At 48.9% G+C, this 15,000-nt stretch overlaps 3 protein-coding genes across 5 annotated transcripts in view; all 3 read left to right on the top strand.

The window, feature by feature from the left end:
- Nucleotides 1–661: 661 nt before the first annotated feature.
- On the top strand, nucleotides 662–2,018 carry LOC125951569 (mitochondrial fission 1 protein). 2 transcript variants are annotated; one of them, XM_049680496.1, is made up of 3 exons: nucleotides 662–839; nucleotides 948–1,061; nucleotides 1,127–2,018. In XM_049680496.1, exons 1-3 carry the CDS (start codon nucleotides 795–797, stop codon nucleotides 1,412–1,414), a joined length of 447 nt encoding a protein of 148 aa, XP_049536453.1. In that variant the 5' UTR covers nucleotides 662–794; the 3' UTR covers nucleotides 1,415–2,018. The 2 variants fall into 2 exon arrangements, with proteins under 2 accessions (XP_049536453.1, XP_049536452.1); XM_049680495.1 differs by having other exon boundaries at nucleotides 927–1,061.
- Nucleotides 2,019–2,210: 192 nt separating this feature from the next.
- On the top strand, nucleotides 2,211–3,188 carry LOC125959600 (uncharacterized). Its single transcript, XM_049692426.1, has 3 exons — nucleotides 2,211–2,605; nucleotides 2,669–2,822; nucleotides 2,959–3,188. Exons 1-3 carry the CDS (start codon nucleotides 2,393–2,395, stop codon nucleotides 3,186–3,188), a joined length of 597 nt encoding a protein of 198 aa, XP_049548383.1. The 5' UTR covers nucleotides 2,211–2,392.
- A 926-nt stretch (nucleotides 3,189–4,114) lies between these two features.
- The window catches only part of LOC125951537 (ATP-binding cassette sub-family G member 4), a 14,705-nt gene continuing 3,819 nt past the window's right edge, over nucleotides 4,115–15,000 (top strand). Inside the window, exons 1-2 of one of the 2 annotated variants that reach the window (XM_049680457.1) lie at nucleotides 4,115–4,609; nucleotides 10,934–11,064. In XM_049680457.1, the coding sequence (XP_049536414.1) occupies nucleotides 4,578–4,609; nucleotides 10,934–11,064 (163 nt within the window). In that variant the 5' untranslated portion in view covers nucleotides 4,115–4,577. Of the gene's footprint in view, nucleotides 4,610–9,934; nucleotides 11,065–15,000 lie in introns of those variants that run through there. The other variant, XM_049680456.1, reaches the window with a different exon arrangement.

The following is a 15,000-nucleotide window of genomic DNA, read 5'->3' as shown; positions in this document are numbered from 1 at the left end:
TTTTCCTTCAGAGATCGGAAGTCAGCTGCTGGTCAGGGTACTGTTCTTGACTGCTATCTACCATGTCGACAGTAAAACGATGATAGCGAGCAAGGAATTCGGCAATTATCTCCATAAAATTGATCTCAGACAGCAGTTAAGAGACAACTGTAATTTCGTCATGGTACGGTTGGTGCACGCGTCGGTTCATTCGACTTTTTGTGAAGAATTATATTTTGGCTGTTTCAGGTAGAGAGTTTTATGCGACAGACGAGTCTGGAACGTATAAAAATAACCGCAGCGGATTGTATTACGATGAACTACAAGCCATTATTAGCAGTAAGAAATCAGGGCCAGCCAAAAATTGGAGTGATTTGATGGTAACAAGGATTTCTTTTTTTGCAGATCATTTTCTCCACGTGCACGTACATCGCAATATTCATCCAACAAGCGCCGATCGGTGATCGTATTTTGGCTTGTTACAATGGCACATCCTAAGGATAAAACTGATACAAGCACCTTGAAAAAGCTAGGCGGGAACAGTTTCTAAATTTTAATGCACTCCGTTGGTTCAAATTCAAATTGCGAATCACAAAAAATAAATCGATAAAAGTAGCTAATCGATAAAAACGATAACAGTTCAAAATATCGTTTATACCGTTTGTCTTTCACTCCAGCGGGAAATTGTTGTTTTGAATTGAGTTCAGAAAAAAAATTCTCGAATTTTTCACGAAAACTGGGAATACTTTCACGAATTTATTAAACCCGAGCACCAGAAACGATTCGCAGTTTAGTTCCAGTGAAAATCTCGCAGGATGGAGGAAATCTTGAACGATAACGTGATGGGCGATGAGCTGGAGGTGAGTTTTCTTGATTGCGTGACGGGGTTTCTGGAGCGTTCTTTGCCTGCGTCACGATCTGAGTCACGGGAATAAATCATGATTCAGTGTTACCACGAATTGTTACAGAAATTCGAGAAAAAGTACAACGCAGAGCTGAAGCTGGGGCCGGTTTCGACTACAACGCAATTCGAATATGCCTGGTGCATGGTTCGGAGTGAGTTTAAAAGCGATATGAAACGGGTAAGTTTGCCAGCAAAGCGCGGAAGGATCCATGAATAATTTCAATTTCATACCTCTTTCATCAGGGAATATCGTTGCTGGAGGATCTGTTCGCAAAGCATCCCGAAGGACGGCGGGATTATCTGTACTATCTAGCTATCGGACACGCCAGATTGCAGGAGTATTCGGAGTCGTTGAAGCACGCTCAGGCCTTCCTGGAGATTGAACCCAACAATCAGCAGGTGATCGCACTGGAGCAGATGGTAAAGAAGCGTATGGAAATCGAGGGAATCAAAGGAGTCGCCAAAGCCACGGGAGCTGCCCTCGTTGTCGGGGGTATTTTGGGCCTGGGACTGGCTTTGCTGAAGAAATGAAAATCAAAGTAAACCCTGGCCCGATCTGAGCGCGCACGTTGTGCAATCGGGAGGGTTTACTTGTCTCTACATTGAAGTGGCTGTATAAAACTGTAGGCAGCTGGGCTATAGTTGATCTAGGTTTATGGGTTAGTCACAATTTTCATTGCGTTTGTTATACTGTTCTGTTATTAAGCTAATGCACGTTCAGTTCACTGCAGCTAGCGAAGGTATGCTATCACAATTGACCTGTGGTGATGAGAGTGGGGTTGCTTTGAAATTGAGTCAATACGAGCCTATACGTGCACCTATTTCCTCGATAACGAATATCATAGCAACATTGCAGGGTTGCAAACCAAGTTAATGTGTACAAAAATAAATGTGGATGATATATCCTTGCCGGATGCGGGTCAATGAAGACATCCTGTATGTTTGCTAGTGTGATAGTAGATAAGCAGGAATCTATCGTTCTATCCTTTTCCTCGTGGATGGAATCAATGTATAAGATGAATTATTTAAATTATTTTCCAATAAGCAGCTGTAGCGATGCTGCCATCGTGGATGCTAATCGGTGTAATTTTGATTAAAATATTCCAAATATAGATATATTTTAAATCAAGACGAAGCTATCGTGTCCTGTCTGCGCCTTGAACCGTACATGGCACAGCCACAGGTCCATCGCTCCATTATCCTATCAATCAATCAAACATGAAAAACCGTTTACGTACTAATTACCAAACCATAGACTACCACCGTTTCCTAATTGCCAGCCAACACGCTAATCGTGTCTCGGCGGCAACTGTGATTTTGGTGCTTAGTATGTCCCCAGCGCATCCGGTGGCAACATGCCTCTGATGACAATGTTCTGTTTCCGGCTCACGGTCCGGCTAGGTGCAATCATTGTTGGAGGATGCTGTATTGTAAGCAAAGAACAGAAGAGATTCCGTCGTTTGGTGTGTAATAGGACTTCATCCGAAACAGCTGGAAACACTCATCACCATGATTCTACTAACGGCATTGGGCAGTGGTTCGTTCTTGCGGATGGAAGCTCTTCAGTACGAAGCTAGTATGCAGCTCTACAATCCACATGCCATCTTCCTTTGGTTTATTCGAATGTTCAAAACGAAGCCAGATTTGTCGTACGTGATCATAATGAGCACCATGGGGTTGTATCTGCCCTGCTGTGCAGCAATGATGGCAGGAGCATTTTACGTATGTATACCGTATCATCACTATTCCGTTTCTCGATTAACGTTTCCCTCGGCCTTTTTGCAGATGAAACGTTATCTACTAGTTCCCTTCATCGTGGTTGAACTGGTACGCCTGATCACGCTTACCCTTACACACGTCATTGGAATGATAGTGATTAAAAAATCGATAAATGTAGGCTACCTGATAGCATTTACGATATCCGGTGGCTTCTCGTTGCGTAAGTACACAAGCATTAGAATCTAGCCACTCTGGAATGTCATACATTTTAGAGTGTATCATTGCAGTGCTTCTGTTTTACCTGTGGGCGTGTGTGGTGGCCTTGTTTCAAGTTTTGAAGATCGTCCGATCGCCAGAGTACATCGCCGTGTTTGGCGACAACCCACTGGCTCCGGTTGTGGCTGAAGGGTCGACGACGTTTCAACCACCGCTGCCAGATAACCCTGCCACTCAGCTGCACATCAGGAAGGAACACAAACCGAAGCTCGCGATACCCTTGCCAATGGCCCCGTTCAACGGGGCCAACATGCTGCTGGATGATTTCCGCGCGCTGCACAGTCGCTATTCGTATGGCTGGGCCATTTAAGCAGCGTCTGCAGTTAAGCAATAGAAATGCATGACGGCATCAAGTCGGAGTAAGGTCGGTAGCCATCCAGCACTGTTTAATGATAAGACATTGTGAGTTGATTGCTCAATGCCACAAGTCTCATCAGTTTAAACAAAGTTCAAACCTATTTCACAACCAGCTTGACCACAGCAATATTGATTAATCATTTTCATATTTTTGCAAATCCGTTTCACATGTTTCTTACGATGAAATCGACGAAAATACAAAAGAGAAGCAAAAACTTCTCTCGATAAACCCGCCAACAACCCAGATATACGCATTCTTTTCGATGTAAACAAAATCCTCTCCACCCTGTTTGGGGCGAGTTTGTTCGAAGTTTCTTGCCTTGGCTCAACCCATTCGTTCGTGTAGAGGATGAGCTAACGGCGTGTTTCTTCCTTTCCGTGATTTTCGTCTTTTTCCTTTTCATTTATGTTCAACGCCACGATCGCGATCACCACTACCACGATCACAACCGTTCCGCCACATGGCCGCCGAGAGGAACAGTGCGTCTCCATTTTCATCAGTTGGTGCCACGTGGGATATTTGAATTTAAATAAAGACTCGTGATCACCTATCCCTGCGAACTATCACGATCATGTTGCGTGGCTATACCACGAAGGAACAGTCGCTGTTGTGCGAGACTCACTGTGGAATGAAAAATCGGAAAGAAACACCCACAGACCCCCACCACTACCTGCACCGCCGTACCGGCAATAGCCAAGCATCCGATTCGACGACCTCCACCGGCTATCGCTGCTACAGCTGGGACCGTGGGTTCGTGATCGAGCACACTCTGTCCGCCGTTCGGTCTAATGGTCGTTTGCCATTTGATTTTTACATCGCCACTCGCTCACACTCTGTCTCTATCTCTCTGTCTTTATCGCTCTCGTTTATGCTTGGCACATGGTGTTTTTTTTTTTGCTTCGTCGCTCTGTCCATCCCCAATCGGAAACTCGAGTGGCCATCGAGACGATCGTCGAGTTGGTAAAGGTGCTGCCGTAGCTGCTGCTGCTGTACCGTGCTCCACCCCATCTTGGCAATAGCTTTTTCATTCTCCAACGGCTACCTCACTCGAGAGGATCGTCTTTTCAGTGCGGTTGTAACGGCGTGGCGAAAGGGTGAAAGTCCTACATCCATCGCACGCCATCTCAACGTTGGAGCCGCGCTGTGACCCATTCATTCAATTGCCGCTCATGTGGATGGAGCTAAAATAAGAATATCAGTTTGTGGTTTTGTGGAACGTGTAACGTGTTTGTGATCCGACAAAAACATTGAGAAAAGCAAAACGCCGCCTGTGGAGTGCAGTGTAGTAGATTGTGGTTTTTATCATCGGAGAGTCGTCCTCCCCCCCTCCCTCCGAACACCATGGATAAGGAATACGTGCTCAAGAACAATATGTAAGTGTCCCCGGTGCTGCTGAGGGCTTCATCGAGCCAGCATTACGTCACTATGCAGGCGACACAACCACATGGAACAGTTCGTTCGTTTTTCCTCGCTTTTCCATCTGTACCACCACGTTAGGCATCACACTAGAGGATTGTTGACTTCTTTGTTGTTTACTCGTTCGACCTCACGATAAAACGCAATGCCGCACAAAAAAGGTCATGTTTGCGGTAGTAATCAATCAATACGCGATTGCAAGTGGCATGTTTCGAACGGAATTTCAGAAAGTATATCAAGGACTAAAGGGAATTCAAGGGTGCTGCATCACGGTGAGCGTGACCTACTTATGGGAAGGGCCCGGTGTTGTTGGCCTCGAGAGGCTCGGCCAGCGACAGCGAATTCTTTTGCTTTCGAAGACGCAATTCGTAGCAACCGGTTCGCTAGGACACTGGAGAGGTTCACCTCCGCCTTCCTCTATCAGCCATTGAACTTCGAGTGGCTGGCATCGCGTGCGCGCTCGGTATACAGGGGCATTAGTGGCAATCCCAAGCTTGCTAATCGTATTCCGCTTTGTCAGCTGACCTCTGGCCAATCGGCAGTGTTATCGATCTAGTCGCAGCCTGCATGATCACGTTGCGTGTGTGTGATGCGTCGCATGGGGATCATGAGCAACTCATCACTTCCATGTTTGATGTTTTGATGGCTAGCTCTCCGCTAACAATGGCGGTTTTAATCGGCCACTCGAAAGTGCGACTACTCTGCGATGGTCATCATTGACCATCATGACGCTGGTATGCGTGTTTCCATTTGCGAAACATAATTAATGGACGCCACGGTTGATGGTTCGAAATCATGAAGAACATTCTCGATCATTCGGTCGTTTCACACCGAATGCGTAAACTCATGCAATGCAACATCTAATGCAACTCGTAACGGAACGAAGTATCAATTAGTGCGTAGTGGTGGTGTCGGTCGTCGCTCGCCTTGCGCACACTAGCCGTGTGTACCTATTTGGCCATTGTGAGGGAGCAACGGTTGCACACCCGCTTGGCCACCCATCTCGAGTGAGCAGCGATGTAGAAAGGAAGTATTGTCGATGCTCCGGAGTTCTACAGACGGTAGTAGAGGTCCACCACCCTTTCCGGAATAACAGTTTAGATGTTATTTTCAAATAGGCCTCCCTGACTCGGGGGGATTACTGTCAACGACTGTCCGAATAGTGGACAAGCTGATGTTGACTTGAGCCCCTCTCCCAGCGGAAGTTGTCGACAACCAAGGTTCCGTTGACGTTGTGCAATGATGGAGTCACCGCCATCGTTAATGAGTATGCGCTGCGTAATGTGCGATGGCCATAGAGGCTTGGCCTCGTGAGAACAAGCCGAATGCTTGCTCCGAAGTAGGCTAGAGAGGTTCTATCACTGGTGAATTCTGCAATCGTTTCGCTTCGGTCTATCGAACCGGCTAGCTGGAGCTAAAGTGCCGCTAAAGTCTAAACAACCTGCCCGCCATCGGTGCACGATCGGTGCGGTTCTGTTTGGCGTTCGGCGTCTAGCCCAGGCCGGCCCCGGGCCTCCTCCCCCTGCATTACTTCGAAGCGCAGACCGCGCATCGGTGGTTATACTGGACGGCCTTCAAAATACCACTTATAGGCAGTACTCCACCACTTGCTACCACCTGGCCACACCACAACCAGTCGGTCGGTCGGTCGGTCGGACGGGCTCAACCCCTGCAATGCTTTCGCGAACGCGAATTTGACCGTGTGCGGTCGAAACTCGTTAGAAACCGTGATCCCCGCAGTCTCCATAGCCCACCTCTCCCCGCATGCCCCATCTTTCAGAAGCCTCTCATTCGCTCATTCCAAACTACAGCTAGCGTGCAACAGCAGCAGCAGCAGCAGTAAGATGCATGCCAGTAAATGTTACAACATCGATCGCACGCCAATGGGTTGTCTCCAGTGCGCAGAGCGGGTTCTGGCGGTGTAAACTTAAACTTGGCATCTTCTAACCTACCTCTAAACCTTCTCCTTTCCGCCGCGTCCCCCGCTGGGCACGGTGAGAGAGAGGCGCTAGCGGCTAAACTTGCGAAAAGTGGCGACCTAATCTGGCCCGCGGGTCTGCTCGTGTAAACGGGTTCCTCGTTGTAGAGGTAGAGGTGAGTGATCGTTACCCTTGGGTTTTGACGGCGCAGTTTCATAACCGTGATGCTGCTACTCACTTCTCCTAGCGCTCCTAGATGTCTTTTGGGCTCGCCGAATGGAGAGATTTTGAAATGGTGCGGCTAATCGCGAGGAGTGGATAACGCGGAATCCACAGATGAGAGAGCCACTTAAAAGAATGAATTATGTGATTATCGATCGGCGCGGAACGATGCGTTAATGAGGCAACATTTGCACAACAGAATCGAGAATCATTTCCTCCGGACCATGCTACAGCCTCTGCTGCAGCAGTAGAGACCAGCGCGGCATAGAACACTCCGATGCCTTCCATGATCTAGGTCATAAAAATAACAACAAGGGCACTGGCACTCGCTACTGGTTGCAGGGTGCACACTATGAAGTGGTCAAGCTACATCTTGATGCAGTACTAGCAGGGGTAGTAGCTGTACATTACTCCCGGAAGTAGTGAACGTTCTAGTGGGGACTGAGGCTTTGAAGGAAATCGTGTTCGTTTGAAATGCTAACCAGTTAACCCGTTTCTGGCCACCAAAGGCAGCTTCTTGTCAGCGTACTTTTCAGCGCTTCACTTGTAACGCGCGCACCCGCACTCACTAGACTTGATTGATAAGAGTGCTGCTCTAGCTGCGCATCGCAATCACCAACGCTAGGCAAAGGGCAACAACACTTGAGTGGAGCGGTTTAGCGATGGCCGCATTTTAGCCGCTGGCCCTTTTCGGTAGACTGATAGCGTAGGGTGCACCAGTGTGATGGCAACAGACTCTTCAAACAACGAGCTTTGTGCTGGTCGCGAGTCCGATGACGTCAATTCCGTCGCGCAGTGTGTGCTGATTTGAATATTGATCCACCGTTGAGCGGGCTTCAGGTTCAAGTGAGATGAACTAGACCGGCTCAACGGGGTGCTACTCGGACTCGTGTTTTGACATCCACCTAGGTCATCTGCCTGTTTGATCTGCTAATTTATTAGTTCTTGCCATTAGCTCACCGTGGAGGAGACCTTCAGCGCGCTGCTGCGCGATCATCAGCAGCTGGCCGCGGAACCCAAAAGCCAGTGTCCAGTGGCCGGCGTTATCAGGTCCGCGCAAAGGTCATTCGCTTTGCGTTTCTACGTCATAGATTTTTCGGCGGGGAGCACCAGACGCACCAGATAGGAGGTCCGGCAGTGTGTAAGGGTAGTTCAAAAATTGGAAAATGTTATCTCGAAATACCTGGGTGCCTCGGTATTTGTATTGCTTCAAGGTTAATTCCGTCGATTTGCTATCGCGACAGTTTTAGATTTGAGATTGTAAATTACCTTCAGCGCGTAGCACGTGGGCTTCCAAGAAGGGCTAGCTGACTCACCCGTTCCACTCCGTATCTCACGATTGTTATAAACACATCCGGATTTCAGACACCATCCTCTCTGCAAACTCGATCCTCAGAGAGACCAGTTTGTTGAAGCTTTCCATTATCCTTCAATCTTTCTGCTGTCTGATCTGTCTGATCGACGACTCGTGCGTATTGCCTTCTCGCTTGTTTTCCGAGCATACATATTTTAGCTACGCATCGCTTCGGACGCCAGATAACGCGGTCTTTTCAAGGTTGTTCCGCGTGAACGAGAGGTGCTACTGCTGCTACCTTCTTCGCCCTCGTCCGGCCAATGGCTAATCTTGACCGTCGTGTATTTAACGTGGCACAAAAACAACAAATCCCCCCTCAAATAATGCCAATCGAATACCATTTACGGGAAGGGGGTGACGTTGATTCGCTCGATGTTATTCGTGCGTCGTTCTTCACAAATCAACGAAACACCTTCCCAGCGAGGGAATTGATTTCGTCGACAACGAAGACGGCTGTTCGAGTGTTCGACGTTAACCACCGACGCGACCGCACCGCTTATCAGTGTAAAGTCCATTCGCACTCCAAAGTCCGTTCGGGCTGTTGTCGAGACGGCAGTGTGCAGTTGAATGGAAGTAAGCTAGAGGAAGGGATTGGCAATTGATAAGACGAAGTGAAGGAGACGGCTTCGATGCACTCTCGGTGCAATGCAGTAGTCACGATCAGATTGTGGCCGTTCCTGTTGTGTACAGTGTCCGCTGTGGGAGAGATTACGTCATGCCTGATAAATCGATTGGATGTGTCTCTAGATTAGATTGGATTTTGCACATCCTCTCATTTAATTTAAACCACGCCAAGAACAATCTCGATGAAACAAAGTTCGCTCTTTTTTTTGTTCTTTTGGAAATCGATTGAACAGACAAACGGTCAACACTCCAGACGGTGTTTACTGTTGGTTCGACCGAGTCGACCAATCCACCGTAGAAGCCGTAGAAGAGCCAATATTTGAGCATTCCAGCTCCAATCAGGCAGCATGATTCATCCATCGCGGCGCGGTCCAACGTGTATTCCGCTTGTCGCTTCCAGAGTGGCACTCAATTTGCCAACCTGACGAGGCACACTTCACGAGGAATTACAAATGGAGGGTTCGTTTTTATCTGTTTTTGGTTTTTGCACCAGACCGAAACGCGATTTCTCGCAGCATGACATTTGCTATTTGGGAAGTCATTTGCAAGTATGGCTCTTTACTGGAGCTCACTTTATGATTTAATTCACCTTTAAAAGGAATTCCCCCCTTCGAGTGTGTGGCCCCCGCTTATCTTACTGCTTATCTCACGCACACACACACACATTATGCCAACTTCTGTTACACATGTCAAGGGAAAAAAGGGAACATAAAAGTCGAAGAACTGCAGCGAGAACGTTCTCGCGGTCGCACTGGCCTGGGGAGTTGCATGCAGTGCATGCGATGCACTTGTTGCACATGCAACGGTTTGCCTGCAAGTCCGGGCGAGCGTTGCATGCAAACACAAAACAAGAGCCCCTCCCTGCTTCCGCCCCGTTGCTCCCCGACGGAACAGCAGCAAAAAAGGGGTGACCAGCTGGCCGCCCAGCTATATCTCGCGGCTCGCTTGGATAGCGCTCGCGGTGAACAAAGAAGCGAGCGCCCGAGGCGCGTGTCCGTGACAACGCACACATTTGGCTGGTGCTTGTGTTCGTGTTGGGCCGCCCTGTGCCGAGCACGCACCTCCCTCCCTGTTTATTGGTTTTACATGTACGCACGCACACAGTACCGCCGGTCGGTCCGCAACAACGAGCGGCCGCGCGAGTCGAACGCATCCGTCAAGGCGCCTCCACCAGCAATTATTGTTGGAGCGCCGCGGAGCACAGATCTCGTCGTCGTTGTCGTCGTCGCCGTCGTGGCCGTGCTCTGTGTGTTACCAGAAACCAGAACAAGAAAGGGGTGTACACGAGGCGATAAAGGACTATCATCACACATAACACAACACACGGTGACCGCGTGCGTGTTCGGGCTGCGCGTGAGCTAGTTGCGCCAGAAGCCGCGCATTAGAATACGGAAGTTACGGGCCCAGCGTTTGTGCAAGGTGTGCTGTGTGTGTGTGTGCGCGCGCTAGAGGCAGTACCAGACCGTGAGTGCTGGAGGATATCGCTATCGAACCGGAAGTGAGGGTTACTCGATCTCTCCTCGGTGCTCGGTGTCGTTGCGCAAGTAACCCAAGTGACGGGCGAGCGCGATTTCCGGGTTAGCCACACCACAGCAGCAGCGGCCGCTTCCGTCTGAGCGAAGGAACACCGAATAGGTTAAAGCGAAAGTGCATCTATACGCCGCGCAGGGGCCAGTTAGATGAAAGTTTGCAAACCGCGACGCGCAATTGCATCTACCAGCTCGTTGGGGGTCCACTTTTCTGTCTCTCGTTGCTAGCAACTGGTGAGTGCGATCGTGATCGTCGTAAACATAAACAAAACAACGCCATCGTCCGCCGCACCATCATTCTCGCATAATCATCAACCGCAAGAAAAAGGGCGGTGCGTGCGTCATACGTGTCATCGTGACAGTTAGTTGGGTGTTGTTTTTTTTTTGCGAATGATAGTTTAGTGGAAGTGCGCCTACTGTGCACACTTTGTGCGTTTTATTACCAAGAGAAGTGTTGCTAGGCTTGGGCTGGGTTGGCATAGTCTCTAGCGCGAAAACGCGTGAAAAGGAAAAACGAACGAACGAACCGTACCGAACCTGCAAGTGTGGCGAAAGCATGGCGGAAGCGATCGATATGATGGCCGCGAGCGGCAGTTGCAGCGTCACTCACAATCTGCTCGATGATAATAACAGGAAAAATGGCGCCGTCCGGGTGCAGATCGTCCCGTCGCAGCCGAAGACGCTGTCCCATCTGCCGACCCGGCCACCCGTCGATCTGGCCTTCCACAATCTTACCTACCGGGTCAAGGAAGGACGTCGCAACAGTAAGTAAACACGCACGCACCTTAAGCTTACTTCCCGCAGCTTTCTTCCCTCGTTCTTTGTGGTGATGGTGGCTACCACAAGTGGGGTTCGCTTTGCTTTATCCTCCTCTTCTGATCCAGTTCCGGCGATTAGCATTCGACCTGTTCGATTATGCCCGTATCCAATAGAGAGGCTCGGAATATACAACTAGTACGCCTGTTTTCCTCTCTTTTTGTATTGCGTCCAGATGTGCCGGCCACGACTTGGCCTTTGTGTTGGTTTTTGTCCATCAACAAGGGGAAGGGCGCTTTTTTTGTACTACTTTGCATCGTCAGCGAGTTTTGCTTGTTGCGGTTTTTTGCAACCGTCTGCATCGAGTATCGCATGAGCGACAGACAGCCTGATGCGGTGAGCGTATCATAGCAAGCCATTTATCGTTGCACTCGGATACGGAACAGCTTTCAATGATTGTGAGAGTTTAATATAAAAGGAAAACACTCTCTTCATGGGCATGCTCAAGTTCAACCGAGTTGTAGTGGTATTTAAAATGGTCTGAAAGTTAATTTATAATGGATTCTGTAAAGGTCAGAACCACGTGAAGGGGAAATAAAGATGAAAAAATCTTCACCTGCGCTGGAAGAGTCGATCATACTTTGACCCTGTGAGCCATGAACACTGGACATAGCGCTCCTTACTTGGAGCCTTTTGTCAGGAATCTTAACTCTCTCTCTTTCTCTCGCGGCTCAAGGTTTTTTGCCTTATCCCTGCGACATGTAGTTCCAGCAATCGGGTGCTATCGAAACAAACATCCGCTTGACCTTAGCGTACTCGACCATAGCCGTACACGTGATCCGTGATTGCTATCCAAGAAGCAATCCAGAAATGGTTCAGCACTGGATAGACTGGACCGGACTGGACTGGTCCATCCAGACGTGCACGTGTCTTGGGTCAGAAGCTAACGCACGATGACCATACGTACCTTTTAATCATCCATCACGGACGGACCGGTTTGTGTGCGGCCTGCTGCTGCTGCTGTTGCTGCTGCTGCTGCTGCTGTCACACACGTTGCGCTCCTCTAATTAACCAAAGCCCATTCCTCCCTCCTCGTTCGCGAGCCGCGAAGTGGTGCGCACTACACGGATTGCGTTTTATCCGAACGACAAACGACCTGAACGACCACGTTTATGGCCAGGTCTTTGCCTTTTCTCCAAATGTTTTTTGATCATTTTACGCGATGTTTTTTTAGAGGTTCTCTGTTGCCTCAGAGGCTCTTGAAAGCGATCAAGCAACTGGCACAGGGGCTTCTCCGTTTATCCTTGCACAGCTTACACCCGCTGATTGCTGAAAGGCCGGCCACAGGCAGTGCCCATTAGGAAATCTGTGAACCACAAACGCCCTACTAGACACCCTTGACATGGTTCGTTCGCCCTGGCCCACCCCGCAATGACTAACGCCGGTCGGGGAAAACTGTTTTTGCAAAAAAGGGTACATCACGGATCCCGCATCCGCAGCAGCGTTTGCAGCCCGACGTGTGCAAGCCTGTGAAACCTCGGTGCTTAACCGTCCGTTCGACAAACACAATAGTGCATTGACGCAAGCATCATTACTCCTCGCTCGGGGAGTGCGCAAAGGTGTTACTTACGCGAGAAGTTATTAACATTTCAATCGTATTCCGTCCCATTTCCCTAACGAGTAGCACATGGCTGACGTTCTGTTTTAATACGATCGCTCTGATCGACGCCCGGCATTGACCTGAGAACTAAGGGGTTTTGCCTAGGAACTTGCTCTAGGATGTTTGAAGTACACTTTGACTTTTGCTTACTGACGCCTGACTCGGCAATTCAACAGAAGTAACTCTATAACGTCCTAGGCGAAGCTTCCTCTGCAGGATGAGTCAGTACCGTACGCCTCCACAGCAACTGATCTTTTCATTTGATATTTCCTTTGTGCTTCACACGAGGAGTTCACACCACATCGTAGCTCATACTGCCTTGTCAGAGCATGTGAGTAATGCTTGGGGCGGTGGTGGCGCTACGTGCTACGTACGTAACACGTTCTGTGTTCCAAAGTCTTCTTCGGAACACCACGGAGGTGCTACGCAGTCGACAAAGCATTTGTCTTAAGTGCATTTCACCTGCTATGCAAATGCAGATGGACCTCTTAAACCTCCTCCTGTCGGGGTTCATAACACATTAAAATCAAAACGGATCGATTTGTCCACGGATGGCGAGAGGGTATCGTCTTTGTTTCCAATGCCACCCTTATCTGCTGGAGCGATAAGACGCGGTGAGCCTTCAGTACACCGTTTGCGTGTTGTAGCCTATGGTTGCAGCTGATTATGGGGAAGGCGTTTTTCATGTTTCATGAATTGTATGACCATTAAGCTGGGCTCCTTCTCCCTTGCCGGAGCTCTTCCCTCGTGATGGTGTTTCAAAGGAGGGGAAAAAATCGATATCGAGCGACCACGTGATAAGACAAACATTACGTACGGTCCGTTACTGCCGGGATAATTTAATAGATATTGTTAACCGGCACAGTCAACGTCATACTTTTATCACACAATCTGGATTCTCGTGCGCGAGGGTGTACCGTGTCTAGATGTTGTCCGGATAAGCTGCACACACACCGGTGCTATCGAACCGTAGGATCCGGCACGAGGTTAATTAGCTACGATCGACAGGAGCATCTAGTATAATTGCCGTAGTTTTCATTATTTATCCCGGTGATTTGGGACTTGTACTATGTGTTTGTGTGTTCGCTAAACAACCAACCAACAGGCACACCACGGCTAATCACCATGATTGTGGGAAGCGGAGCGGGTTTGTTAAAGTTGCACACTTCCGCGATGGAAGCAGGAAACTATTGATTCTGCATTTAACTACTTTTACGTCGCTGAATTTTAAATATATGAATATTGAATGCGACTGGTAGTAGCAACTGCTACAGTCAGCGTCAGACGGGCGTTTGTGTAAACGTTCGTGATACGCGAGTTCACGCGATTCCTTCCACGGAATCTTTTTATTGTTTTAGCAATTATCCCTAGACCTTTTTCTTATTTACTTCACTCCAAAACAAACACAGAAATGTAAAGGGTACGCGGTACGACGTTGAATTGTGGTTTCATTTGAGGATCATTAAGGTGGTTTAATGCCAGAGTACGATGGCGTGTAACGTGGCCACTCAGCTAAACAGGAAACACCGTCGCACACCGAGGGAATCCCTCCATAAAACGGCCTCTGATCTCGAGCCATCATGTTGTTGAACAATTTGCAAAGCGAACAGGTTAGCGAGATGGAAGAACGATGGAAAAGGGACAACGGGAAAGAACCGGCAGCAGGTAAGGGTTGTGCGAATGAGCGATGCCTAACCGGTTCTAAGATACTCGTACACGGGCCATGTTTTGGAGGAGTTTTCATTTTCTCTCGCTTAAATTCACTAAACAGCAAGCGCCACGAGAGCACGAACCCCTGCTTGCGTGCGCCGATCGCTGGAACTGACCTTGAGCAGCATGCCAGCAGCAACAGCAGCAGCCGCATACGGAGAAGGTGGCGGAGCGCGACGTCTATGGCTGCTGCTACTGTTGGTAGTTGCCGTGTTGGATTAAGTTTCGCGATGACGTAATGGCTGGCCAAGACCGAGAGAACCGAAGCTGCCAATGTCGATACTACCATGGGATGCCGGTTGCTAAACTTGCTTTCGCTTCTGATTGCGTACGCAACGTACACATTTTGCGATCACAAATCGGATGTTGTCCGCGACGTGTGTTCAATTCGAAAGAGCGCCTCGCTATCAGATTTCTGTTTCAGGGCGACAGCTCGCCAGCAGGATTGCGGTATGCAAGGGGGCATGGGTCCAACCAAAGACGGTATAAAGCATTACCATCGATACAGATGGCCTATCAACTGATAAAACAATCGAACGAGTTTTCTTCTTAACGAAAAGAGTTTTTCTTGGCC

Source organism: Anopheles darlingi, chromosome 2 (genome assembly GCF_943734745.1).
Source record: "Anopheles darlingi chromosome 2, idAnoDarlMG_H_01, whole genome shotgun sequence".
Lineage (NCBI taxonomy): Eukaryota > Metazoa > Arthropoda > Insecta > Diptera > Culicidae > Anopheles > Anopheles darlingi.
The sequence above is the reverse complement of the archived record's forward strand: the minus strand, read 5'-3'. Positions and strand labels throughout refer to the sequence as shown.

Bases quoted from the DNA above. Each gene is read 5' to 3' on its own strand.
- LOC125951569 (XM_049680495.1), top strand. From the start codon at position 795: ATGGAGGAAATCTTGAACGATAACGTGATGGGCGATGAGCTGGAG. The intron at 840-926 runs GTGAGTTTTCTT...ATCATGATTCAG, and splicing joins TGATGGGCGATGAGCTGGAG to TGTTACCACGAATTGTTACA. The intron at 1,062-1,126 runs GTAAGTTTGCCA...CTCTTTCATCAG, and splicing joins TTAAAAGCGATATGAAACGG to GGAATATCGTTGCTGGAGGA.
- LOC125959600 (XM_049692426.1), top strand. From the start codon at position 2,393: ATGATTCTACTAACGGCATTGGGCAGTGGTTCGTTCTTGCGGATGGAA. The intron at 2,606-2,668 runs GTATGTATACCG...GCCTTTTTGCAG, and splicing joins TGATGGCAGGAGCATTTTAC to ATGAAACGTTATCTACTAGT. The intron at 2,823-2,958 runs GTAAGTACACAA...TCCGATCGCCAG, and splicing joins ATCCGGTGGCTTCTCGTTGC to AGTACATCGCCGTGTTTGGC.